At 42.3% G+C, this 26,161-nt stretch overlaps 1 protein-coding gene across 1 annotated transcript in view; it reads right to left on the bottom strand.

Moving 5' to 3' along the window:
* LOC144512999 (receptor tyrosine-protein kinase erbB-4-like) overlaps positions 1 to 26,161 on the bottom strand; it is a 252,836-nt gene that overhangs the window by 26,989 nt on the left and 199,686 nt on the right. The window contains exons 15-20 of the mRNA XM_078244041.1: positions 23,664 to 23,818; positions 19,442 to 19,486; positions 15,937 to 16,069; positions 8,310 to 8,432; positions 7,568 to 7,666; positions 4,627 to 4,812 (exon numbers count right to left, since the gene is read on the bottom strand). Of these exons, the coding sequence (XP_078100167.1) occupies positions 4,627 to 4,812; positions 7,568 to 7,666; positions 8,310 to 8,432; positions 15,937 to 16,069; positions 19,442 to 19,486; positions 23,664 to 23,818 (741 nt within the window). The remainder of the gene's footprint in view (positions 1 to 4,626; positions 4,813 to 7,567; positions 7,667 to 8,309; positions 8,433 to 15,936; positions 16,070 to 19,441; positions 19,487 to 23,663; positions 23,819 to 26,161) is intronic.

Genomic DNA, 26,161 nt, shown 5'->3' with positions numbered 1-26,161 from the left:
GCAAAATGGTCTCGGGAGCAGACAGCGACAACACACATCACGATCATCCTGGAATTACATTTTCAGGGATCTAGACTAGGACTACATTTATTCACTAAATCACTTAAAGTGCTCATATTATGCTCATTTTCAGGTTCGTAATTGTATTTAGAGGTTATATCAGAAGAGGTTTACATGGTTTAATTTCCAAAAAACACCATATTTTTGTTGTACTGCACATTGCTGCAGCTCCTCTTTTCACCCTGTGTGTTGAGCTCTCTGTTTTAGCTACAGAGTGAGGCATCGCACTTCTGTTCCATCTTTGTTGGGAGTCGCACATGCGCAGTAGCTAGGTAAGAACTACTAGCCAGTCAGAAGCAGAGTATGAGGTCGTGCCACGCTAGTAGCTAGGCGAGCATTATAACGTGTGTTACAAAGTGACGCACATTCGTCACGGAAGTAAAGACTACAATAGAGCTGTTTGGAGCAGTTTGTGAACAGTGTTTTCTGTTGGAGATGATAAGTCCCTTTGGGGTGGACTTTGGGCTTTTTCACTTTATAAACCTATAACGTGCACTAAAAAGATATATGACACAAAGGAAAAGGGAAAAGCCAAAAAAAGCATTATATGAGCACTTTAATAAAAACAAATTATCAGCCTATGACTTCCAATCAATCAATCAATCAAGTTCATCCACACTAGTCACAAAAATGAATCAGCTAATGCAATCAATCACAATCCCTGTTACAGAGTCAAATGTGACAGTGGCTGCTGCCACAGGTGAGATCGAATCCAATTACGGAAATAAGTACCTGCTTAAGTAACCTGCTCCTCAAGCTTTTGGGAATCATCCATCATGGGGGATTAAAGGGTTAAGACCTCCCACACTATCCCCCCCACCCAATGAAACCAAATCTCCCACTCCTGACACAGATAGATGAAACGAGAACATTGCCTTTAACGATGACCAGTATGAATCAACTCCAATAGCCGTTTAGAAAGAGGAAATTATCTGAAGAATGGTGTGTCAACGAGTTTTCAAGCACAGCGGGTCATTTATAAACATGCAAATTTTGGGTTTACTTTTTAAGACCAAGTTTCCTTACACTTAAAAATGTTTAAATATGTTTGGTGTGATGAAAAAAAGGCCCAATTTATTGTTAGAAGTGTCGAATGTAATTTGGGTTTCGACATGTTAACATAGTGTTCAAAAACCACATTCTTTTTCTCATACTGTCTGTCTGAATATACCTATATTCACCGTCTTTCGGAAACGCTCCATATTAGCGCCGAAAAAGCCCAGTCTGCTCTGATTGGTCAGCATTTCTGAGTCTTCCACATCTGCGCTCTCGGAGCTTTACACCATCATTGCAGCCGGGGAATGACTGTAACGGCATTGTAGTGATGCTTTCTACCTTTATATAGCATAGTTGTGACATCACAACCGTACGGAAGTCCTGACGGCTCGTTTAAAGGCACCGTTTCTGAATACGGACTGTGGGCATTTCTTCGTGGATTAAGCGTTTTGATGTTTTTACGGTATTTATATATCACTTCAACCTGCTTCATAATAAAAAAAGGACATTGAAATCTCACTTTTTATGATATAATATGGGACCTTTAATATATATTTATATAATATAAATATTTGTTTACAATTAGCCATGTACATGCCTTGTTATTAGCCAGATCACAAAGCTGATCCCATCTGTCTTGGTTTTGCGGGGCTACATGTAAACCTGCTGCTTCCTCACCTATATCAGATCACTGGTCCCACACAGATTGTTTAGTGGCTTATCTGATCAGGGATCAGATTAAGTCTACAACTGTTTTTTTGAATCCCTGGAGCCGTTTCTTTCCCCAACACTTTATATGTGACAGGGAGAACTATGGCTAATTTCCGTGTCACTTCAGCTGCCATGATCACAGGGGCTAGACCCTTGGTTACATTTACACATAACATTCTGTGATATTGCGTAGCTATCTAATTTACTCAAGATGCATGAAGAAGTTATGCATAAATGGCATAAGTCAAGCTGCTTCATCTCTGTATTTTAGGGCTGTCCCAAACGATTATTTTTTAAACGATTAATCTAGCGATTATTTTTTCGATTAGTCGACTAATCTATCGATTCATTTTTCGATTAATCCAACGATACATTTTTCAATTAGCGATTATTTTCCCATTGCTCAATTATTAACAATTTACACAAAACAAATTTCAATAAGGTTCAAATCTCTATTTATTAAAATTGTTTAACACTGCACTGTTCAAGTAAAATGAATTTGTAGTGTAACCTGAAGCCAAAATAAAGTCACTTTCAGGAGGAATACAAAAATAAAAACTTAAAGTAAACGGAGCAAGTGCAAAAAGAGTAGCCTGTATTTGCTTTGCTGTCTTAAAATCCATTTCAACATCAACAAAAATACATTAAACACAAAACTTTTATTTTCCACCTTAGTTGTGAATCAAAACAGTTATCAAAATTAAACTAATTCTGCTAACACTGCTCACTCAGAGTAACATTAATAAAACTGGTTGTGCTTTTGGATAGGGGTGCACCAGTCAGATACTCAGGATTGGTATCAATCCAAACTGTAATAATTGAACTAAAATGCAAAGGAATGTAAACAACAAAGACTTTTTAGTGCAAACTGCATAATGACACAAACCTTTAACAATAAACTTGGTGACTGCCCTTTTGTCAACACTGAACTAATGGAGAACTTAAGTGCAAAGGAATGGAATTGAAATGCCTTGTTGCTGAAAGGTGCTGTAGAAATAAAGTTGCCTTGCCTTACAACCTCAGCCAGTCAGTCAGACACCAGGGCACAGAAACCACTGTTGTGCCTGCATGTCTCAGGAGGAAGTGTCACCGCGAACGCTTTCGGCTCGCCATTAATATCATATCGCAGCAAACGCTGTCTGCGTGATGTTTTGAAAACTGTAATCACACTTGAAACCACTTTATCAGCATTACAGTGACTCTCTGGGACTTCAACATAACTGCAGAGCCGACGTAGTTCTCCCGCACCTCTGCGCGCGCACTTGTCTGTGTGTCTGTGTTGAAGCTCCGCTGTCTGTCAATATGCAGACAGGACAGATAAGCGTGTGCTTACGCGCTCAGATGCTTTTTTATTTATTTTTTTGACCCGACGTAGTTCAGGCGGCAGGCTGGAGGCTGCCTAAACTGCAAAGTGCAGCGGGAAACCCTGCTATTTTTAGATTTACACGTGAGTGACGCTCATAGACAGTTAAAGAAACGCGATTCGTCGACTATGTCGACGAATCGTCCCAGCCCTACTGTATTTCCTTTGTCACTTTGGCAATGGCCAAGACTGAGTAATATAGTGGCGCTGTGATAGCAATTAATGTTTAACTGACATACTGTTGCAATTGCTCAGTTTGTCTTGAATTTTGGCTGTAAAGCAACACACACAGTCTATGTACATGGAGTACTTGGCTTGAAATAACTGACAGCAATTTTAATTACACTTCTTGGAGGCATAGCTGCACTGGAAGCAGGGAATTCAAACCTCAATGGATAGTAACCATGCATCTTCAGAATACACAATAGCAGACTGGCAAACTTGGAGAGCACAAAATCAACCATTATAGAATATTAACAGTTATTGTCCAAAATCCAATCAGGCTGATCAGTGCCAGAGGTAAATCAGCCTTTTGTCAGCTACTGCTTCCAGAGCTGATGGGGGAGATTCCTCTGTATCACAGCAGATGTCTGCCTGCACAGCATGTAATAGCAGCCTAGCACCCTACTGCCATCCCAACGTTATAACTCAGAGATGTTAAATCTCACCCGGCAGTTACACTATCAAGCAGTCTGGCTGCATCGGCTTAATTTGCAAACACAACACAAATGTTCTTTGGGTAAGCAAAAGTACACACAATATCTCAAGCCTTACGGCTGTTTCGACGATTCTGAATGCAGATTTTGTTTGTGTAGCAGAGAACGGGTGTATAATTTGTGAATTTCTTGCGCCGTCACTCATTCCCCGAAAAAATAATGCGTGTTGATGTGCTTCTCAGACAGAGTTCAAGGCAAACTAGGCTTGTCTGCTTGTCAACGTCAGTGGCCTATTGTGTCATTTTGAAGGATTATGAAAATGATCAGTGTGTCAAGCAGTGAGGATAATTAGGATCAACAAAGGGCGATCTGGAAGAGATTCATGCTAAAAAGTCTACAACAATAGATCCAAACACTGTATTTGTTCGTAAAATGACACTGAAAATGCTCGGATTTTCTGAATTTGCTGCACACATGTTGCATAGATCTTGATACAATGCCAAAAGGTTTGGGGAAAAAAAACCAGAGTAAGTAACTTAAAGGTCATACAGATCAGGGACATTGTAAAAGCAGTTCAACAATGTTTTGAAAGCTGTTTAAATAAGCATTTGGAATGTGCAATAATATGTTTTTGCAAAAATGTGAGCTTGTTTGGGGTGACACTGGACTTGGCAAGCCTCTACATGTCACCATCCGTCACATTCTGGCTTGGGAAAAAACGCGACATGAACACAAACCCATTACAACCCTCACAACTGCCAACACATGCAGTGCAGTAACACACCAACGCTGCGGCAGCACCAGATGCCATTCTCCCTTGACCTGATTGTGGTCTCTTACCTTGGCGATTTGGACACACCAGTTGAGCAGCAGCTGCGATCCGATGTTGTCCTTGTGCTCGTGCACGTAGTCGAGGAGGCAGCCGTGAGGCATGAGCTGGGTGACCAGCTGGATGGTGGGGCTCAGGCACACGCCCAGCAGACGCACCAGGTGGGGGTGCTCCATGCTGGCCATGATCAGGGCCTCCTGGGTGAGAGGGGGGGAGGGGGACAAAGAGGGACTAAGAAGACTGTTGCATTTCATGGCTGGGAATACAGTCAAGTAGTTCCTTTGTTTGCCCAAAATATATTTGAAAATGCACCTTTGTTCTTATGGACACAGGAACAAGAACCTGCATGAACCTTTTTTCACGAAGCTGTTAAACTTTTGTCATTTTTTTGGCACCCCTTGAGGGTCCTGACTCCAAGGTTAGGAGCCACTGGTGTAGATTTTCTACTCATCAAGTAGTATTAGCTTCTATTTTAGTAGAATCCATGTCTGTCCATGCATCTATTATCCATGGATAATACTGTGCTGTATTCCAAAGACCTCTGGAGTTAGCTGCATAAATTAAGACTTGTGGCATGATGACTATATCTGCATGCACAGCATCTGTCCACTGAGTATTCTCACTGTGCAAGAAAACCCTGTAGAAACCCTCTTCAAAGCTGCACAAACATCAGCCTTTTCTCATCCATATTTTAACATGTATGAAACACAGAGGTTCTTAAATGTTGCACCACTGAAACATCGCAATGTGAGCGCTGCATATTCAATAATGCCTGGTGCTGTCTCATACAGAGAGTCACAATGTGTTTGATTTCATGAGCTATTGTAGCATTTTCTGTCTCATCTCTCTCTGCAGCAGATGGACATAGAGGTTTGAACAGTTGGGAGTCAACGTTGGGTAACTGTTACTGCGGAGCTGCGAGCAGAAGGATGTGTGGTGGTTTTATGAAGTGTTATGATGGTGAGGGCTGAAACTCGTGGCAGACATGTACATGCATTACGGCTGAGCAGAAGCTGCACTCTGAGTCATTGCTTAAAAACACTCACTTCATTCGTTCTCCTCATCCCATATTGCCTCTCTCTCGCTCTCTCATTCACACACTCTCATATTAGGACACACTCTCGTTGCAGCTCTCCAAAACACTCCACGCTCACATGCTCAAGGACACACTTTACACTCTCTCTCGCTGTCTCTGCATACAGCAAATGGTCGAGGAGGTGTATATCCAGGCTCTGGCCCCTGGGGCAGCTGACAGATAGATGAGGTGCCTTTTTAAATTCAGGTGCTAAAGAATGAGCTTAGAGGGAGTGTCGTGGCGGTGTGGGTGTGAGTAGATTTATTCTAAACAGGAGGGGGCAATAGGCCATAGAGAGGCTTTTGGCACCATCAATGCCCTGATTTAAACAGAGCCTCCTGGCCCAAGGTAGTGCCCCTACATCTCCACTTCATAAAACCACCTGCCCACCAATTGCTCGACATTATACAACTCCAGCCACCTCTACACCGGGCAAACCTCACACCTCGGGATCAAGAGAGGAAGAAAAAGGGAGGGAGGAAGGGGAAGAGCAAAAGGACATCTGTGTGTGTAACAAAAAGAAGGAGAGCTCTTTGATTCTTTCGCTGTGATCCTAAAAGACCTGCGTCTCGTAAACTATGTCTAGCTAAACACTTGCTCTGCACTCCCGGTGCAAACGTTAGGAGGGCTTGTGTGTGTGCGAGCACGAGTCTGTGTGTGTTTTGGTTTTTCTCTCATCTCCCTGAGCGTTGACCTCCATTACTGCCAGCTGACCCTCCTTTCCCGTCTAGCTCACTTGCTCACTTTCCTACACACACACACACACACACACACACACACACACACACACACACAGTGATAGAGTGGCAGACCCCTGCAAAACTGGTGCATGTTCCAGCATGTGTGTACAAGTGTATGCATTCTAACACAGTAAATTAGTGCACTATTAGTCCTCTGCATTTCACATGAAATAATCAACTCACACCCCACAGCTCTCACATACGAGGCCACCACCACTGGCAAGCCTTTTGTTGTGAAGTGTGGCCTTTTTGGTTATATATGTTTATATGTGTGGATTTGTGTGTTTGGAGCTGGCACTCCAGTGGCTAGTTTCCCAGTGGCGAGGCGTGAGCCTGCCTTTAGATTGCTGTTTAACAAGCCGGCAGACAGAGCATATTGGCTCTGAATGGACAGAGACCCCCGCTGGGAGAAACAGTGGAAGAGGAAGAGAGGGAAAGGAGGAGAGGAGAAAAGGAGGGAGGTGGAAGGGACATGCAGGGAAAGGAGTAGAGGATGGAGGTGGAAGGAAGATGCAGGGGCAAAAGAGAGGAAAACATTGGGCATAAAGGAAAAAAGAGGGTGGAAGCACAGCCATGTTGCCTCAGTAATCTGACAATTTTCTTTCAGTCAATTTATCATCTATAAAGATTTAAACAGTTGGGCAAACATCCAAAAGGACACTGAATATAAACTATCTTTTTGCAAAACGTGGTGATAAGTAAAGTCTGAGCAGTCGAAGTGTGTGAAAAAGAAAGAGGGGTAAAAGAGAAAGAAAGAGGGGAAGAAAGGATGGAGGAGAGGAGTGAAGAAGATACTGTGGGAAGAATTGGAAAACTCTGCAGCTTATTCCCTTCCTCATCTTCGTCTCCCCTCTATCACTCCTGGATTCCAATAAAGCCATATCTCATAAACAAGTGCTGTTTTTTAATAGAGTCTCGTTCAATACATGCCTGGCTGTACAGCACAGTGGAGTTCACTTTATTACAGGCTCTGACTGAGATGGTACTCTCATAAGAGTTTACCGCCGAATGCACAATCCCACAAAGTGACAGGCTCGGCCATCTCCGTGACAAGGCTGAGGCTTTACAGCTCAGGCACACAAACACGAACACACACGGGTGAAAATGGACACAAATTGTTGCGGTATAAATACTCACGTCCATGAACTCCACGTTGGCTTTAGGACCGGTGGTCTCGTTGAGGATTTTAATAGCCACAGGGATCTTCACTGTCTCACCTTCTGGGACCCAGATGCCCTGAAATGTACAAGTAATCACCATAAATGCAGCCACAGCAAGGGCCCTGATGATTTTGATGGGTACTTCCTGTGTTTAACGGTGTCTCCTTCACTGCTAACATTCCTCAAATTAAAATAAAAAAATATATAACATTTCTACTCACTGTATGGTGCCAACGCAAAAAGCTCTGGATCATAATGGGGCTATGCATTGATGTCACACTACGTATGCAGATGATATAAAATCAAATAGGCCTGTCGATACTGTAATTGAGAGAAATTTAAAGCTGGTGGTAGAAAATTCTGTATTTATTCAATGGGTTTGCTTAGATTCAGGGTGATATCAATAATGTTGCCAAGGGCAGCGAAGTTGGCAAGCAAACCGCAGTTTTCGTTCCAGGTCCTTGGGCCGCCCTACACTCGTGTCTGTCAGAAAACACTGTTACAAAGGGAAATGTTTATGCTCATTGTTTAGGTCGTCAAGCAGGGTTGTTCTACTCGTAAGAGGGCATTGAAAGAAACTCTTCTTGAATGTGTTCTTTGCCATCTAGCTGACTCACTAATGTTCGATTTATAATGCGGAGGCCACACATTTGAAAGAGCAGTGTGTGAATTGTGTGCCCACCGACAGGCACTTTGTAAATGCAGATGCACACACTGACCTTGTAGACTGTTCCAAAAGCTCCAGAGCCCAGAATCTTGACTCTCTTCAGCTCAGTTTCTTTCAGGATCCGCAGCTGAGCCTGGTTAGGGGCCGTTCCACTGGGGGTCAGGGGCTCCACCAGCTGACAAAACACAAATTTAGACTATTTATCCCACTCATCACAATCAGAATCAGAATCATCATTCCAGAGTCTTGGAAAGAGAAGTGCAAGGTGAAGATCAAGGTTTATTTGAAGCAAATAAATAAGCAGCCAAAAACAGTGACTGCCTTGTCCTGATTGGCGTGATTTTGGATTACTCATGCGCATTTAGGAAATACAAATAATTCGGGGGTGTGAACGTGAAGTTCTGTCGGAACTGGCAGTCACCAATGTGGACCGCAGTGTGCCCACTGCTAAGCAAATCACAGTCTGGTGTCAGCTGCTATCACAGCCGACAAAGAGTAGCAGCTCACCAGCTGTGCACATATAAAACAATTCCAATTCAAGGTTATGACAGGCCTCCTCCGAGCTGCCTGGCTGCCAGTAACAGCGGACACTGAACAGCATCCCAGCAGCTGGCCGGCCACCCGCCCGCCTCACCACTAGCCGCTTAACAAAGCCTCGGCTACTAAATATAAAAGAGCAGGGGCTGGCACCTGTAACCGAGCAGTGAAAAGATCTGAGCCAGAGGGAAGGAAGTGCCACACACACACACACACACACACACACACACAAAAGTGGGAAGATGTGTATTGCACATCTCACAACACTAACACATACAGATGTACATGTACAGTACACAGATACACAAATATTGACATATGCAAATTCACGCTCATAGCAACATCAAACACACACAGATGGAAGCTCACACACACACACACACACACACACACACACACACACACACATCAGACCACAAAACACACATCCACAAGAAGTCAATGCTTCTGATCAATACATGTCTTAATGAGCCAATACAGGTCCCTCATTCGCTGCGGTTAATCAGCGGCATAATCAGCCAGCTCAACCACGGCCATCAAACAATATTATGAGACTATATATCAGTCGGTCAGCCATACAAGCACCTACTTAATGTGATATAAAACCATCAGCACAACAGGACTGGCGATCGCAACACCGGTCCAGTCGGCAGAATGGATGACATTGCCCCCAGCTCGGCAATGACATGTCGTTTAATGGCTGTTGTTATGGCTTGGCCTGAAGGCGCAGTGTACGCCTGCTGAGATGCCACCGCAGGAAGTGAGTTGGCAGACGGGCAGTGTTTAGGAGGATAAGGGATAAATACTGAGGGAAGTGAAAGAGATGAGGGAGCAGTGAGAGCATGACTCTGTGATCGCGTAATACTGAAAACCACCTTCTTTCCACTCCACTCCTTCCTAGAAAATTCCTCGCACAGAAAAATAGCACTGACAGAGAGGAGCATTTTAGCCAATACTCAATATACTTAACTGATAAATAATTGAGCCATAAACAGCAAGGATTCTGTCTTGGTACCACTTTCTAAAAATAAGCCATACTTCAAAATTTGACCCTCAAATGTTGCTGAATTCTGATTGGTGTACAGTGCAGACTACTTTTTCCCCCCCCAATTGAGCACCACCCACTTTAAAGCAGTGAAAAAATGTTAAATTCAAATACAGAAATCTTTCATGTGAAATAACTAAACCTGTTCTAACTTTAATAATTCACAGGTAAAAGCTATAAAAAAAAAAAACTTGAAAAGGAATCTTATAAGTAACTGCCGGTATCAATAATGGTTAATTAACAACTGTAGTAATGCTTTATAGATAAGTAATAAGCTAGCCATTTAGCTTTTGAGCTAACCCCAACACATTTACACTGATGATTAAAATGCCATCATCTTCATTATGATAAATGTGCTTATAAATGAAAAACTAAATACCAAACAACAACATGTGGGTTGCCAGGTTGTGAAAGATCCATTTGGCTGCTGTATTTCATCATACCTTTTTAAGGCAAGGTGACCCAGGGTGAGCTAAGTGACCCATTAAGTGGTAGGGGATACCTGTGTTGAGGCTCTCAAAAGAAGCTATTACATGCAATATTAAATTACATAGAAGCACCAACTGCGTACTTTATTTACTTCAACAAGAAGGACATGCTGTGGTCACATCCATCATATCAGCCTGGTATTTGGCCAAAGAGCATTATTTGCATCAGTGTGTTGGTGCATACACTGCATGAATAACAAGAGAAGTGATGCTGTAATGTAGGCAGAGAGAAATGGAGGGATTCAGAAAGAGAGAGCAGAGACGAGGCGCAGGGAGGAGGTGACGGAGCAGTAGTATGAGCAGATGGTGACAGGCTGTAGCCGTTATTGTTTCATTAGAACAAAGCCAGATTGAACTGATGAGGGGAGGACAGGAGAGGTTGTTTGAATAAGATGCACACCCATGGCCTCTTAAACTCTCTTGAGGTCATTCTCACTCACACACACTCACCGCGGCACTTTATTTACCAGCTAATAATGCACCCTGCCTTTGCCAAATGAGTCTCGCCAGTAGCTCGGTGCAGAGGATTCGGATGCTTCATTGGACAAATAAGCAGTGTGTTCGCGCCTCGAGCAGGAATACATTCACACAATTATTCTGTGTTGAGTAAGTAAACAATGTCCTCAAACATAAAAGTTGCACTGCGAACCCTCGGGCATTCGCTTTAATATTCACATTACCCATATCAAATGCTGCATTTGTTGTGTTGTGTAATTGAAATCAGGTGAAACAAGACTGTCATGCCACGAGCTTTTGCCCAAAGCAATCACATTGTGTGGAAACAATGCTGGCATCTATGCATGTTCATATTTCAACTAAACGTACAATATTTTGACCACCGTGCCAATTTATTCTACAGATGCAGAACTTAACTTAACGTTAAAGTACCAAAAAAGGAATTGTTTCGGGAAATAATGAAGTTTTGTTCTCTGCAGTCGGAACGGCCTAACACTGTAAATGTTAAACAGGCTCATGAGATTTGATTTTACTGAATAAAGAAAGAACAGGTACAATGCAGGACACGTGAGATGTATACATGAGAGTAAGTTTCAATACAATTAGGCTGAATGAACTGGCTGAAGGCATGTAAGACCATTTGTGCCCTCACATTGTTTGATACCACAATGAGCACCTTATTTTCTTCCTGAATTTGGGGTATCTTAAAGGCCTAGTAAAATATTCTTGTGCTATACTTATGACACCACAATGACACGGAGTGAGCTCATTAAGACCATTTGCGCATGATAGCAGATGAGCGTGCTTATCAGTATGCAAAGGGCATTCACTCTTGGTATTAGCGAGCCCATCCCAGCAGCGATGAACTCACTTTTCCTCCACTATCTGCATTTAAAGAGCAGTCTTTTACTGCACTGCTTAGTTACTAAACATTCATTTCTGTGGAAAATATTTGGTAAGATCTCTAATTTAGGTGTTGAAACATTTGGAATTGGCAGTACATTAATACAAATACCTGTTAACTTAACTAAATCATGTTTTCTTCTTGCTGAAGCTGTTTTCCTGAAGTATAGCCATGGGGCCAATGGCTAAAAAGAAAGTGTTTAGATCACTGGCCCAGGAGAGCCCTAGCACTGCATATTCTCTACAGGACCAGGTGGGCATTAGTGGTTTAAAGTAAATAATCTGTAAACAAGTTTGTAATAAATAACCCAATATTGCACAGGGAAACTTGCATGCAAAACTATAGCGTCAAAGTAGAGCCAAGAAGATGTAAACTGTGATGGATGTTTAATGGTAATAATTTCATAATTTTTCTTCTACCAAATAACCAATGTTTCTTAACCAATGTGACTTCTTTTTGCTGACGTTTCATATATATATATAAACTAACCTACTTTTTGGCTGAGCCTGTATACCAAAAAGAAACGTTATTCTCTACCAGGGGTGGGGAGAAAAACACCAAGTACCAATCTTTTGTGTGTTGGTCAGTTTGTCTGCCTGACAATCCCATTTTGCAGCAATGGCACTGAATTGAGATGAACAAAACTATCTTTTTAGATAAAACAGATGTTGACAAAGTTTCCTTTTGGGGACATCATTTGAAATTGGGAAAAAATTTGAAGTTGGAATACAGGTAAATAAATTGCAATATATCGCAGAATATTGCAATATGTTTAAAATCACAACATTATCGTATCGTGATGATATCATGTCGTGAGGCCTCTGGCGATTTCCACCCTTACTCTCTACGCACCTCTGTGATATCGAACCTGACATATTTGGTGTCTTTTGAATCCCTGGGATCTTGACTTAAATTCAACATGAGGTTCAGTACGTTTGAACAGGGCTCGGCTGCACTACATGCATTTGTAATGACATCCCGTGCCTCCGTTCAGCCAGCCTGCCCTGGAGTGAACGACGGGAGCTGTCCGACTCCCCCGGACACTGAAATCCTTCTTGTCAGAGAGCAGAGGAGCGCATGTAAGCAGCATGAGAGCTGTCCACGGCCTGTGGTTCTGAAACACTCACATGGCCTACGTCTGTACAACGCCACTGAAAGAGGACCTTTGGGGGTAAGGAAGGGAGGGCGATTCCAAGTGTATTAGTCGTGCTTCATTGGACTGGGGTCAAAGTTCAAGGCCTGGGGTCGCGCTGCAACAGTGAGGCGACTCCGCTGTTTGTGCTGCCTCTCCCTGCGAGCAAAGCAATTTGTTTTCACGGAGGGCTACTTTAAGAGGCACCACAGTGTGAGGCTGGCTTTTTTTTTTTTTTTCTTCATATTAGCCTCTATGTTTCGTTCAAGGTGAGAGACAGGGAGAGGGGGAACACAATACAAACAGAAAGACAGAGTTAAAAAAAATGGAAGAATAAAGTGTCTGTTCACAGGGGGAGACAGACAGATTAATGGAGATACAAAAAAATGGAGAACAAAGAAAGGAAACTAGAATAGTGAGGATGCAAGAAAAGACAAAGAAAACAAAGAAATGAAGTAGCAGTGTGTTTTGCAAGGCAACAGCCTTCACACATGTCCTTGATACGGAAATGCCGGCTGGGTGCTCAGATCACGTTTTGACAGCACGCACAAGAGGCATCTTTTTCCCATCTGACACGAGGTGAGCTCTCGGTTTCAGAAAGCTGCGGCAGATAGGGAGAGAGAGGGGGAGTCCCTGAGCCTTCGCCGTCCTCAAATCCCTCATCCAGACAAGCTTGATCTCCATTCACAGACTCGGCTCCATCATTCGTATGAATAGGGAATCCACATCCGCCAGCCGTCCAAAGCCTATCGTGCGGTTTCATCAGCCAAAACACAGCTATGTGGAAAGTGTGATGCAGACTGCAAGGAGCGCAGGTTTTTTATTATGCTGGGTAGGTGAGAGTGGACAGAAGCGTTCAGATGGAAAGTAAACAGGGGAAAGAGGAGTTTCTGTGTAATGCGGTGTGAATGCACATATTCATATATTAAAGAGAAGAATTCAAATTCCAGAGAGATGTGAAGGAATAAAGGCCTTGTGAAAACGAGTGCTTGCAACAAAATCATGCACTCTATGCTTACTTGAGGCATACGGCCACTACTCAAAAGTAGAGTGATGTTCCGATACCGATCGGCTCCGATACTGCCTAAATCGCTGGTATCGGTAAGTACTGGAGTTTATGCACCGATCCGATACCACATAATAAAGCCCTAAAGAAAATCTACATTAAAGTAGTTTATTCATGTTCTTTTTCCGTTATAACTGACAAACTGCAGAACAGAAGAAAGTTCTGTGGCATTCATTGTTCATGTTTCACAAAGAGTTTACCCTGACCCAGACTGACAACAAAGATAGAAATAATATCACATCCATACAGGATAGTAGTATACAGTTGTTAAAACATAATCAAATATATGACTGGTATCGGATCGGTACTCGGTATCGGCCGATACGCAAGTTCAGGTATCGGAATCGGTATCGGGAGGCAAAAAATGGTATCGGGCCATCTCTACTCAAAAGTAATTTCGATGTTTGTATTGCTGGATTTTCACAAAATAGACTTACACAAGAGCGTTTTAGATTAAAAACCCTTCATTCTGTTAGCTCAAATGATGGCTACAGATGACATATTTCCATCCCTGCTGGTCAGGTAGTGACACTATCAACTGTTGATCCACAGCTTTGTTCCTCACCATTCAGCTAATGCTCTTACACAGAATGACCTACAAAGACTGGGGGCAGGTTCAGTGTCACGCCCAGGACACTAAAACATGGCTGCGAATGTGCCGTGGGGATTGAACCCATGACCTACTCTTAATGAGTGGCCTGTCTAACCTGTAGGCCAACCTGTCACAGGCGTTTTAAAGATTTTCTTGTGTCTAATTACTTTTACACCCTATTAGGTCTCCTTGGGGGATAGGAGGGAATTGACTTGGGCAGTTATTTTTCACGGTTTCCTGGTGGAGTATTGAGTCAAGCTTTGAAGGAGCAAAAATCAGTCACAGGACAAGTTTATACAGTGAGATGCAAAAGGGGTCAACGAGATCCCCCTCCAGCCCGATATCTCCCCTGCCTCTCCTTCTCTGTGACAGTACATTAGCGAATCTGCCCGGACTGAAGACTTCCCTTCCAGTCAAGAGGCTGTCGGAACAGGGCCCGCTTGATTAAGATGGATGCGTGTGGCTGGGATGATGCAGAAACTGCTCATGGCCCGGCCTCCTCCTATTCCCGTCCCTAGCCTGACAGCTGTCTATAACACTACTGCCTCTACCTGTAAATGACACTAATGCAGACTGACAAGCAGCCTGCCCTACTCCTATAGGCGAGGCCATTCAGCGGACCTGCAGCGATGACATAACTGCCGGGCCCCACATACACCGGAAACACAGGCGGAGAGTGTTGTAGCAGCACAAAGGTGATCAACCGGAGCATGAAGGCACACATGTGCACATAAACCCTGCACTCACCTACACCTCCATCTTTAACTTTCTTGTTTGAACATAAAGTCTGCTGCACTGTCTAATGTTTCCCAGAAATGAACCCTCTTCAAGGCTAGATCGATGGGCGATGGCGGCCTGAGCATAATTTTAAAAACCTTCCGAGTAATGCATGGTTTGGCTAAGTACCATAGTCAAGGTTCAATGTTTCAAGGCTTGCTTATGAGTCTAGTTCGGTTGGCATCCATCTGGAAAAGTGCACTGCAACTTTGAGGTAAAGGACTTCTAACAAATACCAAAAAAACAAAAAGAAATCATTATGCAAAAGTACATTTAGAGCAGAACAACATACAAATGTCACATCCCAGTACCAAATTGACCTTGTTTGTTTAGTTTAATTGAGCAAACTGTAAAACAAAACTTTGCCTTGTTCATTTTCTTTTCACATTAATAGTAAGGTAGGCATCTTTAAAGAAGCTTTTCCAATTTCCTCTTTGCAATCGATAAAATTCATTATACTGCGGTAATTCATCCAAAGCTATTACTAAGCCCAAAGCTATTACTAATTTATTCTGTTGCTGCAAATGCAACAGTTCATTCTCCAATCTGCCATCCTGTATCTTCCGACGAAAATGAACTTAGAATAATTTCAAAAAGAAACTTAAAGTATCAGTGAAAAGTAAAACAGTCTAGCTGCCTCTCTCTCTCTCTCATGTTGCTGTTATGACCTCGACTCTCTCACCTCTGTCTCCAAGAAGCGCCGCAAGGCCCTCTTCTTCTTGATACTCTTGCGTCGGACGGTAACGGCAACGCTGAGCGCCAGAATGACGATGATAAATAGGCCGCCGATAATACCAGCTGCTATTAGTGGCGTCCTGTAGAGATGGAGGAAGAGAAGAAACATTAACATTGCTGAGACATTAAGGAACTAAAAGGCACTTTCAAAAATAGTGCACACCTCAGCCGATGCTGACGAATTCTCCAACCTGCTGTTTTTCACCACTTCAGAATTAACCCTCTACGTTTACAATCTGGAATCTTCAGCTTGATTGGCCAGCCCGTGTTGGATTGGCTGAGAAATGTGATGCTGCAAATCTAGTGGGCCATTCTCCCGCCGACAAACATCCAAGAAGATGATTGTTGGGAGAGTGTATACAGTACAACTTCCCACAAACGCTATCCTCTTCCTCAACTCCTTTCTGCTCTCTTCATTTTGCAACCCTCCCTTTCGTTCCTCTGTCATTTTGCACAAGAGCCCACAGCTATTTCCAGGTGAGAGCCGCTTCCATTTTCACAGGTCAGAAGAATACGCCCCTGAGGGTATGTGCTCTTATTACTTGGGTTGGTGGAGAAGCTGCAGCTTGTGCTACACTGGACTGGATTTCCTCATATTTCAGCCGGTCATCTCTAAATTGGATGAATCAGCCAATTGAAATTCAAAGTTTATTTCGGTCTACAATCAATACCAGAGACAACAAGGCAGGAAACTATTAAAATGAATGAAAATGAAGAACAATCACAATGACTTTATTTGCCCATAGTACACACTTTAAGTTAAATATGGACCTATAAGGGAACAGCAGAAAGGCTATTATAGCGTAATTTAGAAAATCCTTAATTTGATACAGCATTGCAATTGACTTGGGTTTTTTGCTTTGATGTAATTAAATGTTCTTTCCAGCTTAATTCATCGCCTACTATCTAAAAAAGTGCCAATCCTTCACAAATTGCTTCTGAATCTCCTGGGGGGAGAATCTGCTTAAGTCAAGCCTAAAGGTTGGGCGTTAAAAGCTCTTTCTCGTCACTAATGATGGCGCTAATGCTTTTGCCATTTAAATACATCTTGCACTTGTGTATACTGTTATGCCACCACTCAATCCCGTCCTTCTATTACTCTCTTTTCCTTAATCCATGCGAATTCCATTTTCACCTTATTGCAAAATATCTTCACAGCCCTCTTGTTTATTTTTTAAACACGGCCACACAGAATAAAATAACACCCACTTCTACCTGATATGTGAAGACCAAACTCTATTAGCAGTAAAGGCCATTAGCAGCTAATGGAAGACTCATGTACCATGGAGCTATAGTAGAGCAAGGTGTCGCAGCTTTTGCCATATCGATTGGGACAAACCCAAAGAAGGGGGAGAGCTTGAAATTTACAAAGAGGCTGTGGGTTTCGACATAATTAGATATACAGCCATGTTGTGAATAGTAATGCAGCGGTTTGGAATGGATTAAATACGGGGGGGGGATGGAGAGACAAGGAGAAACAACAACAATGGAAAGAACCATATAGGGAGCGAAATTAAAAGACATAGAGGGAAAAGTGAAAAGAAAACAAAAAAAAATCTGAAAAGGGAGCAAAAGGAAGAGAAAGTGGACAAATAACAGAGAGTGAGACAGCATGAGGTGAGAGACAAGAAAAAAGGACTTCTCCAATTAGGACGAAAGGGTTTACACAAGGACAAGCGACAAGGGGGTCACCACATGAGAAGGGGAATAATATTTTTTTTCATTTTCATTTTGGGAATAGAAACTCAGCAGAGGAAAATAAAAAAAGGTCTAACGTCTATTCCCTCTCTTTAAAAGTGGGTATCCTAGTTTGGTTAACTTATAATAAGTATGTCATTCTTTGGAATTTGCTGTAAAGATCACTTGTTTTATTGGGGTTTTTAATAGAGTTGTTGCTGTGTCTTCAGGCTATTTAGCTATTATTGATTTTTTTTCCCGCTTGTTATTGTTATTATAATAGTAATATCAGCTTTGTTACTGGTAGTAGTAGAGGAAGTAAAGTAATGTAGTAACCTCAGCTGCTTTTTAGGTGTTTGGAACAAATCCAAGTCACGTCACCAAAATGTATCTCTCTCAGGTCTCTAAGGGCGCCTTCAGACAGAAGAAAGCGATTGGGCGATTCCCCGCAGGGTTGGGTCACTTAAATGGCCCATATGTGTGAGGTCATGTTGTGTTATTTAACACGTCCCCAATGTAGCACAAGTACACTTTATATTTCACAATTATTTTTTTTCAGATCGTTTATAGATCTCAATATTCCCGACCGCACTTGAAGGCAGCTTCATTTCAAGAAGAAAGAAAACAGACGGCGCGACTGACTGTGCTTTCTTTGTTGTTGCAGGAAACAGTCAGCTGTTACAGAAACTCCTGGGCGCTTGCGTTTCGTTTATTTTTACCCTCATAGTGTTTTAAAATGTACTTGCGGCAGCGATAATGGGAGTGATGTTTCCTGTTTATTGTACGGGACTCTCACACCGCCTCAAAATGACTGCCGAGTCTGATCGACGGTTACATCTCGATCGGTTACATACCTCCTTCCCCCAGCCTGGACTGAGGTCTAACTTAATACTTGAACAATGGCTGTAACCCTATTACTTCAAACCTCTAATATTGACTGTCGATTTGTGTCCATCCTACTGTCTACCTTATTCCCTTATAATGCCCATATTTAATGCTGTCTTTAACTTTATCCTTGCACTGCTATAGTTTTTATATTACTATGTCTACATTATTCTCTTATATTGTCCATATTTAATGCTGGTCTCTAGACTTCATCCTTGCACTATTGGACTTATTTGCACTACCACCATGACACCCACTCTCATAGAGCACCTTACCATGCAGACTGAATCACAGGGTCAGTCCCTGCCCTGTCACTGCAAGCGTCTCATGCTTATACATCCCTTAGTACATTTATGAGGATTTTTTATTTACTTTTATTGTCCATATTATTCATGTGGATTTGTTATTTTATCATCCTGTTTATGATGTATGTGATGTATTTAAGCTACTGGGACCTTGAATTCCCCTTGGGGATCAATAAAGTAAGTAAGTAAGTATCTATCTATCTACCTACCTATCTACCTACCTACCTACATGATTGGCCACTGCAGGGTGATGTTAGGTTGCGTTTCTCCAAAAGTTAAATCTGCTTCAACTTTTGCGTTTTTTTTGTGTGAACATATGCTGAATGCTATATGCTGAACGTTTCAGTCACATGACCATTTTTACTCACTCATAATTAGAATGACACTCCACTGACACATATTACATGCTAACAGTGGCACCAATTAGACCAGAAGAAAACATTCCTAAACAATCTATTAATTATAAAATACAAAATGGACTGCACTCTTGATAATGAGTATCATGAGAAACGTTAATGAGTAGTGGCAGAATCTGATTGTGGTCTCCCGATCCTACATTAAACATGTATCCTGAGATCCCCTTACCTGTCCATCATCCCGACACAATCTTGGAGCCTTGGCCCGACGCACCTGCGGGGCAGACAAACCAAAAGAGATCATCCATTAAATCAGGGACAGGTTATGAGTAAACCTCGTGTTGTCTTTCTTCCACGTCAATCAGCTGTCACTGGGCAGGGACCTGTGGAAAACTGAATCACATGAGCACCGCTGACCACTTGTCAATATGACAGGAAGAAGTGTTTGGGTGGGAAAGCATTGTTCTTGTCTGTTTCTCGGGGTATTTTAAATGGATTTGTGGACTGAGAAAACATTTCTGCGTCATCTGGGAGCATTTTCTAAACAAAGTGCTGTGACAAACCTTTGGGGATTTTTTTTTATTATTATTTTCTTGTTTCGCTTTTGAAAAACAAGTTGTTTTGTTCTCCAATTTGACTCTGATTCAGGGACTTTCCCCCTCTGTTTCAGCATCTTTAAACATAATCATTTACCTTCATTCCAAATACAAGGAATCTTTTTTTTTCTTACTATCTCAACAATCAAAGCCACTGGAACGTATAGTGCTAATAACACGCCGATCAGTGACAAGTGGAGTTTTTAGCATTTAGGTAAGCAGGAAGTGATTAGAGTAGACTGTTGGCTGCTCATTAATTCTAGCTCCTTGAGTGGAGGACTTTGAGCAGCAGGATAGACACAGCAGAACAGTTTTTGAATGCTCCTCAGTGTGTGTGTGTGTGTGTGTGTGTGTGTGTGTGTGTGTGTGTGTGTGTGTGTGTGCAGGCTGCACAAGCACACAAGACACAACAAATTACACAGCAAATTAGGAGAGCAGGCTAACTTTGGAATTAAATCGGTGACAACGGTGGCTCCTCCAAAGTCGCTTCGTTGTCAATTAAATGCTGCACCAAGTAGCTAATTAGCGAGCAATCAGTGTCTGTATCCAATGTTGTGTGTGTGGATGTGTGTGTTTGTGTGTGTGTCTACACATAGTTACCTTCCTGGAGAACAAAGGAGTGGTCTGACAATAAACATCATGAGGCAGTACATAGTCGTACAGTACGTATTTGCTACATTTTTGTCAGTCGAAAACTTGTGAATTTGTATTTTTAAGCCTGTATTTCTTTACGTTTTGGCAAATTGACAGTATGCCCAATTAGCTTTTAGCAGATCCTGTTTGCAATTTACCCATGCATGTACAGACTATAGTATCACTGGATTACTTCGATGGAAGAGCGTCTTTTCTTCTATGATTTCTAAGCAGATTTAGGGGATGTTTGTTTGTGATGGACAGCAGAGGTAAAGGGCAGGTCAAACTGAATCTGTGTGTTGTTAAGAATTCACTTAGTTTTGACTAAGGCAGCAAGATATCAGGAAAACATGCGATAACATTGTTGAATATTGCAATGATGATATCACTCAATGTCTTTCTGCTTTGCTGGCTAAGACCTCACGTAATCCAAGAGCTTTATTTTCACATCCATGCTCTTTGCCACCTCAGGCAGCATCTAGAGCAGTAGGGCTTCATCTGATTGGCCAAACATGTTGACATGCAGAGTGTGAATGCATGGCACAAGTAATGGGCTATCATTTATTGCAGTTCAAGCAAGTCTTGCGATACGCGTACCTCGATATCAACATTTGCGATATGTTGTGCAGCCCTGGTTTTGACTCTGAAAAGTCAGAGTGCTACACAAATTGCAGCAATGAGGGCAAAGTACCTCCCTAAACCGCTGCTGTGTGTGACAGCCACTACTGCAGCTCCAACTGCTAACCTCGTCAATGAGCTGGCCAAATCGGCCGGCCAAACTATTACTAACGTTGCGTTGTTTCTAGAACACCAGCATGCACCAGTCCCTTTCACCTCACCTTTGCCTCACATCTCTCCCTCTGTGCATTCCCTTTAACACCCTCCCACCTTTCCCCTTAAACCGTTGAAGCAGCGTAATGAGGCTTCTGGTTTAACCGTCTGCCCTGTTGAAGTGTCTCTTAGCAGGATACAAACACCTTCACCAGCTGCTCTGTTCCTGACACTGACTTTTGACCTCTGTCAATGTCTCACTTTGGCTCATGGCCTCAAACACCCGGACTTGGCTTCTGTCATGATGTAAATCCAAAGCACCCTGTGGCTGGAGGGCAGGATTTAAAATGACAAGGCATGATGGAGGTGTTGTCATGCCAACGACAGATTTAGTGTTCACAGAGTCAGAAACGGGCGTGTGTGTGAGCGAAAGCTGTCATGGGAAGAATTACAACATCTGTATCTATCAAGTTCACAGCTATCCTCTGCTCTGCTTTCTCCCTTTGTCTCTCCCCCACCTAAAAAGCTCCTGCACTGACATAATCAACACGTACAGGGTAGCTGCAGTGAAATAAAATGACCTCCTGCTATGTGTGAGAGAGAGAGTACAATAACTCCCTTTCTACCTCAGATCATATCTCCAGCCCTGTTGCTAGGTTTCAGTGCTCTAACTTTTGTTTGCTGAGACCACCGACAAGCTCCACCTCAGCTCCTCACCCACCTTTCTCCTCTTTTCACACACCCCACCTTCTGTTTCCTTGATGGTATGCTCCCAGGTTCAGTAAAAAAGAAAAATAATTAAAAGGCCAAGGCTCAAGTTCAAAGTCATAGTCACATTGACTTCAAAAGACAGGCTTGAGAGGACGGAGACATAAACCGAGCATGTTGGTACGTAAAGAAGGCGTACCATTATTATATCTGTCCGTTAAATATAAAGCCACAACAAGGAGTTGGTTGGCTTAGCTTCTTTTAGCAGTAAGTATAGAAACAGGTTGAAATAGCTAGCCTAGCTTGAAAAAATGTGTCTAAGCTGTAGAGGTGCTGTTACATTAGAGTGGTATCAGTCTTTTCATCCAACTAAAAGCAAAATAAGCTTGTCTGATTTGTTTCAGCACTAGATTCTCCAGTACCATCTCACATACGTAAAGTTCCAATCAGGGTATAAGACCTCATTGTTTTTGACAGCAAGTAGAGCATGCTTTCTTCTTATTGTTCTGGTGTAAGCAGAAAAAGTCGATTTCTTTAATACGTTTACCATGCGAGAACTATACGGTCCTGTAGCTCCAGCAGCTAGGCCTGTAACAATTATTACATAATTGTCAATTTTTTTTTACATAATGGCGGTTTCTTTGTCTAACAGCAATTCATTGCTAACATTAGCTAAGGTCTTAAGGCGTATAACTAGTAACTGTTGATTTTATTTAGATGTGCCAAATTGTAATTATATAAGTGATTATTGGTCGGACTATATATTTTTAGTATTATTTCAATTGTTAGTTGTTGGCACTTGACCCTATAAACGTTCAGAGCAACAAAAATGAAAAAATCTTTTATGATAATAAACAGGCGTAGTTTACTTTATAGGCTGTGTACTTGTGGTATCACATGATCTGGGTCGCAAAACAGTGATATAACCAAAAGATATATCCTGCAATTCACTCAAAACTTTAATTTGTTTGAAGAAGTAATACATAAATGAATAACTATTTTTAAATTTGACTGAAAGAGACAATTATATTTAAGTTAATCGCAATTATTTCTGAGACAATTAATTGTACATCAGTATTTGGAATTGTTACAGGCCTAACAGTAGTACTCTATAATGAGGTGTATCTGGACCGTTTGGATCTTGTGTACATGTACTGTATAGCATGATGCTGCAGAATTGACAATTATTCTTTAATATTTGTATGGCCATTTGGAGCTCTTGGGTTAAACTTTTCCTCCAGCAGCTGTTTTGATTTGTGACTTCCTGTGTTTGGATGCTCTTTGTTCCAGCGAGCACATCATGTAGTTTTCTATAGAACCTCAGGCACCACCTACTCCTTTCACTTGCAACCTTCCTCATCTTACATTTTTTACGCTGTACACCCACCCTTTGGCTTCATATCTCCCCTCGAGCTACTGCCTCGCTGCACCCATCCCTTCATTCATAGTTCATCTGCACTATACTCAACATGGCTTTAAGGGTCAATGCATTCTACCCCTGACCAAAAACCCACCGGGTCAGGGAATCTAACGGCCGCAAGATTAAGTCATTTTCTCTCTCCATCTCTTTTTTTCTCTCTCTCCTTGGAAGGGAGGCGCCGAATGTCCAAAGCAGTATGTCTTCACAATGCTTTTTACAGCATTAAAGCACCTAACCCAGAGGATGCTCAGCACTCGCAAAACACTTGAAAGAAATAATTTGTACACGCAGACACACATCTTTACGTATCATCCCTCTCTTACCCCTGGGTGCAGTTGGCATGGCAGGGATGGCACTCGTTGTTGGCCTTGGCGTACTTGAAGATGAAACTGTTGGCCCCCTGCAACCCATCAGGGCACTTCTCCACACAGTTGGGTCCATCTTTGAAGTGGAGGCATTTCACACACTGGTCCGGGCCCTGCGAGGAGAGCAGAACAAGGAGGAGGGAGATGAGAGGATGTGTAAGAAAGAGGTGGTGGACAAGAAATGAATAAAAAAAAATAAAAAAAAGAGGGTGTAGTAAATGGATTAGAAAAATTGGAAAGAGGGGGAATCAGAGAAAGAAATGTAGGACAACATCATGGGCAAAGAGGGGAAGGAAATAAAGTGAGGGGGAATAGGATAAAGGAAAGAATAGAGATAGAAACATGTATGAGGAGAGAATAAAATTGAACAGAATCAAATTCAAACCTGGCGAATCATGTCAATTTGCTCACTTCCTACCACAGCTAATGTAGCTTGGCAGGACCTCGCATTAATTCCATTCAGTGATTTAAAATGTGTTGAGGAAAATTGCCAAGAGTGTATTCCACCGCACCGCTGTTAAAATTGGCAAAATGCATAAGAAATCAGGTCATGTCAAAGTACGCAGCATCGAATGTGATGGAGGCGATGACAAGTTGGTAACTGATCACGAGCTCAGCTGCAGCAGCATCATGAATAAGTAAGACGGAGAGTGGCGTGTGTGTGCAAGAGAAGAACTGTGTTTTTGGTGTGTGTTTATGCTTGTGTTTGAAGCGATGATGGTGTTGACTAAATAGCATTGTGTGAACTGTGCAAAGATGGGTGTTTGAGTGTGGGTGTGTGTATGTATGCCAGAGTTGTTGTCAAGAGGCAATGTTGTATTCTGGGCGCTAGTTTTGGCACCGCGCTCCGTTGCCGGACCGGACGGACAGCTTCTCACAGTTTGACACATTGAGACACACGCCATCAATAAACATTATTCTCACTTTGCATGTTTGTGTGCTTTCGCGCGCGCGTGTGTGTGCGTGTGCGCGCGCGGAAGCATACAGACGTCTGAATGCGGTCAAGTATATCTGTGTGTGCCGTATGTGTAATGTGTATTTGTGTGTGAGAGCGCCTGTGGATGATTGACTCTGGTGTTATTTACTACTCAACTGTGACCAGCATCTCAAAGTCAGCCACCTCTGTGCATCCTTGAGGAGTGTTTTTCCCTCTTCATCTCTTATTCTCTCTCTCCCTCTCTCTCTCCCTCTCCAGGGACAGTCATAAAAGGTTACTCACACAACTACTGAATTCTACAAAATGATTAATGCGCCTCATTCGATACAACTTTCAGTCATGGAACACTTTAAATGTAAAATTATGTACGGTGGCATAGCAGACGTTTCAAACCTTTTTGGCTCCTGACCCCTAAAGTATAAAGGTAAAGATGTGCTAGACCACCACTTGGTGCACTCTGACATACTTTTACTATCTGTGGCGTTTAACCAAAAGCCCATTCATTACAATTAAAGACATTTAAAAATAAACATAAGTAAATAAATATTTGTTATGGACTATTTTCAGCTGCGGTTTAATACCAATTTGGTGCACCTTTTAGTATTTGTGGCACCAGGACAGTGTAAGTACACTTACAACTCAAAATAAACTACAGCGCCCAAGTTTATCCTAATTTAGTAACACTTCAACTAGTCTATAACCACGACACTCCACTTCCGGGATTGCTCTGTTGCCGCCGGAAATTCCGCTGGATGTCACTCTTTTTGGCCGGATGTCCGTTACCTTTCGCTTTCTTTGTGTTGGAATTTTAAACTCCGGTTTAACTGCTCCTCAGATCTCTGCAGGGTAAATCCAGACAGCTAGCTAGATTGGACAGATACCAATCTGAGTTTTCTGTTGCACGACTAAAACAACTTTTGAAAGTACACGTTCCACCAAAACAAGTTCCTTCCCGAAGCTATTTTGCAGCGGCACCGTGGCTCCGCTCGGCGCTTAGCACCGCCCAAGACGATTGTGATTGGTTTAAAGAAATGCCAATAAACCAGAGCACGTTTTTCTCCCATCTCGGAATGCTGTGTGGACTAGCTGGACCCTCCTCTACAGCGCTGTGGAGGAAGGTCTGGAAAAGCGAGACGACACTTCAACCAGCAAACCGATGTGGCTCATTTGTTTTTTGTATGCATGTGTGCATACACGTGGATCTCTACTGACATTTTGAAGGGATATTTCAACATTTTGGAGAGTTGTGGTGTGATCACATCCGAGACTCTAAAAGTGACTTTACAAGAAGGTCAGAAACTAATCTCATTTTGCTGTTTTGAGTGTGTGCATGTGTGCTTGCCAAAAGCATGGCTCCTAAAGTAGCCACAGTAGTTCATCACTCCTCCCATTAACCTACCATTCACCTTTGCAAACACAGCACTAATATATTCTGAAATCCTGTGTGCAAAACAGATAGACTCCCACAAAATAAGTTGGAAATCCACTTTAGCACGCTCAAGATATGGGACTATCTTGA

Source organism: Sander vitreus, chromosome 24, assembly GCF_031162955.1.
Source record: "Sander vitreus isolate 19-12246 chromosome 24, sanVit1, whole genome shotgun sequence".
In the NCBI taxonomy this organism is placed as follows: domain Eukaryota; kingdom Metazoa; phylum Chordata; class Actinopteri; order Perciformes; family Percidae; genus Sander; species Sander vitreus.
Note: the sequence above shows the minus strand (reverse complement) of the source record. Positions and strands in the feature narration are given on the sequence as shown.